Genomic DNA, 3,199 nt, shown 5'->3' with positions numbered 1-3,199 from the left:
AGTCTTAGGGCGATTTGTGAGGATTCAGAATCGTAGGGTAAGATTACTTGTAACCGCACAATGTTTTATAGTGTTTGATTGCTTCCCGCGGTTTTTTTTTCTGTTTTGGTTTTCCACGTATATCTTGGTGTTCTTCTGTTTATTGCCTTCTTGTGATTGATTGGGTTGATATATTGATTGTGGGTTGATATTGAAAACGTTTAAAACATAGCAAATATTTTTAAACCTAGGCAAGCTAGGGATTTTTCAATTGGTATCAAAGCGGGTCGCTCGTAATATTAGGGTTTATTCCTAGAGCGGATCCTATTTTTTTCTAATTTGCTATTATGGAAAATCCTAATATTCATAACTCTGCTGTTGCGAAACCTCCTATTTTAGATGGGTCTAATTATGCATATTGGAAAACTAGGATGAAGGCTTATTTGAAGTCTCAAAATAATCAAGTCTGGCTCTCAGTGGTTAATGGTTATACCGAGCCTACCTCCACCGTGGATGGTAAAAATGTTCGAAAGCCTTATGAGTCATGGACCAACGGTGATCATCAGAATGAAACATATAATTCATGTGCTCTTAATGCTATTTTTGGTTGTGTGTCTTTGCCTGAGTTTCAACGTATTTTCACTTGTGAAATTGCTAAGGGTGCATGGGATATTTTAGCCATTACTCATGAGAGGAATAGTCCGGTGAGGCAACAAAAACTTCAAAGCATCATAACTAAATTTGAGATGATCAGGATGAAAGATAATGAGACGTTTGGTGAGTTTTATGCTAGGTTGAGTGAAGTGGTGAACTCAAGCTTTAACCTAGGTGAGCCTATCTCTTCGGAAAAAATTATTAAGAAAATCATGCGTTCATTACCTGAGAGGTTTATTACAAAAGTTGAAGTTCTTGAATGCATGCCTAATTTTGATTCCATGAAGGTTGAGGAAATTGTTGGTCACCTCTTAACTTTTGAAACTAAATTGTCACAATACAGACCTCAAAAAGAGAAGAACAAAAACGAGAGAAATTCCTTTGCTTTTTCTAGTTTTAAAGATAGTTTTAAGGTCCCAGATAGTGATGACGATGAATTGGACCAAGAGGAAATGGCTTTATTTGTTAAAAAATTTGGAAAGTTTTTTAAAAAGAATAAAACCTTTGGTCCTAATTCGAAAGATAAGAATGGTAGGTCTTCCAAGGGTAAAGAGAGGAAAGAGAGCAAATCATCAGGTCTCCAGTGTTACGAGTGCATGGGGTTTGGTCATATTGCCCAAGAGTGTGCTAACAAACAGAAAAACAAATCCTATAATGTCAAAACTTGGGATGATAGTGACTCTAATGAAGAAGAAAATTGTGGGGGGAGTAGTAAAGTTATGGCTTTAGGAGCTTCTGTGCATCCCCATGTGAGTGAGTCTAAGTTAGGAGATGAGAGAGTGAATGATGAGTATTTGAGCAACAGCGAGAGTGAGGAGGAAGAGAGTTTGCAGAAAGCCTACAATGAACTCTACAAAGAAAGCCTGAGGTTGACCAACATTGAGCTATCTAGTGAAGAGAAGAAGAGCGATGAGTCCAATGTAAAACTCAAGCAAGAGCTTTTGAAAGCTCAAGCTCGGGTGAGTCAAGTTGAGAATGATACAGATTCTTTGATTAATGAACTTGTTGATGTTAAGAGTGTGAATGGTAAACTTGGGATTGATTTGCATGCGACTTATGAAACTAACAAGCTTCTTGACTTTAGCTAATTTGCAAGTTGAGCTTGACAAGGCCAATGCTACATTTAAGAAAATGAATGCAGGGTCAAAGGCTTTAGAAGAGATCATTGGAGTGCAAAGGAGAATGTCGAATAAAACCGGTCTTGGGTTTCAAAAGGAAGCATCAACTTCTAAAGGCGGAGGTAATCATGGATTTGGTAAGCATAAAGGTAACCATTCTAATCCTTCATCTTTCATTTGTGGCAAGAAAAATAATAATGCACCTCGAAAGCCTACTCCTCCTAGCCCCCCTATGCAAAGGGCTTTCATACCCATTTGTCACCATTGCGGTGTCAATGGTCACATAAGGCCACATTGCTATCAATTGATTGGACACCCCCATGCTCACTCTAATATTTATGATAAAAGTTTTTGGGGTAGTACTCACAAGCACATGCCTACGCATAAGACCAATGTGATTCACCAATCTAAGCCTTTCCCCAAGGCTAAGGCAAAAGTTGAGAAAGTGAGAATCCGAACACTTTGGGTGAGAAGTTCGGATGTGAGGCCTCAAGTGAATCATACATGTATCTCTCTAGATGATAATGGGTCATCCGGAAAGGTTAACCTTGTTTTTTGAGGCATGGCCCTTATTAATAGACTAGGATGTTTTATACTAATAATCTATTGCCTAGCTCTATGAGTTTCGTTGCTGTTTTTGCATTTTTTTTGGTTGTGTTTTTCAATAAATATAATTATTAAAAACAAAAAAAAAATTTGTTTCTATGACCCACATGGTTTGGGATGTCTTTGAGCATGCTATGTTTCATCTTGATGCCTTGCTATATCTCCTGATAGTGCATCTCATGGTTCGTACTTGCCATGCATGCCTTCTCGAGAGCTACTTTATGAGAATTTCATCGAAAAATCATGTGTATGGCAGTCATTGCATGTGTTTGTACACGCCCATTGATAGCCTTGAGAAGTTGATCCTTATCTCTTTGGGTGAGTATTTGTCCTTGTGGTGGACACCCTTTTGTCATTCACCTTGGGTATTGACCTTTGACTTGCATACCCCATGTGAGGTCGATTGACTCGGTTTGATGGGCTAAAATATATATATATATATATATATATATAAATTTGAGAGACTTGAGGAAAGGGCTACCTCTTTGTGCACGTGCAAGCTACCATTGACTTGCACATCATGTATTCTCTTTTTGCGTCATGGATTTAAGCTACGGTCTTAGTTGTGTGAAAGCCGCCCATGACGGTGTAAAAATATTGTGTGATTATTTGGTATAAGGTTGGCATCTCTTGAGGGGGAGAATATCATGTTATATACTCTCCTAACCCCGTTCTTGATATGATCATACTTCATGCGGGTTGGAGTTGGTCTGCCGCCCTTGTGGAGAATGATGTAAATTGGTCCCTTCTTGGTTGATATGACCTCATAGGGATGAGTTGATTCTATTGTTAAGGCTATCATTGCACACACTCACTATGACACGTACCCTTGCATGATTTTA

At 38.4% G+C, this 3,199-nt stretch overlaps 1 protein-coding gene across 1 annotated transcript; it reads left to right on the top strand.

Annotated features, from left to right (window-relative positions):
• The first annotated feature begins 326 nt into the window (after positions 1 to 326).
• Positions 327 to 2,310, top strand: LOC131328504 (uncharacterized). Its single transcript, XM_058361446.1, has 2 exons — positions 327 to 1,659; positions 1,718 to 2,310. Exons 1-2 carry the CDS (start codon positions 327 to 329, stop codon positions 2,308 to 2,310), a joined length of 1,926 nt encoding a protein of 641 aa, XP_058217429.1.
• The last annotated feature ends 889 nt before the right edge of the window (positions 2,311 to 3,199 follow it).

The sequence above is a fragment of the Rhododendron vialii genome, chromosome 1a (genome assembly GCF_030253575.1).
Source record: "Rhododendron vialii isolate Sample 1 chromosome 1a, ASM3025357v1".
Classification (NCBI taxonomy): domain Eukaryota; kingdom Viridiplantae; phylum Streptophyta; class Magnoliopsida; order Ericales; family Ericaceae; genus Rhododendron; species Rhododendron vialii.
The sequence above is the reverse complement of the archived record's forward strand: the minus strand, read 5'-3'. Positions and strand labels throughout refer to the sequence as shown.

Bases quoted from the DNA above. Each gene is read 5' to 3' on its own strand.
- LOC131328504 (XM_058361446.1), top strand. From the start codon at position 327: ATGGAAAATCCTAATATTCATAACTCTGCTGTTGCGAAACCTCCTATT. The intron at 1,660-1,717 runs GTAAACTTGGGA...TCTTGACTTTAG, and splicing joins TGATGTTAAGAGTGTGAATG to CTAATTTGCAAGTTGAGCTT.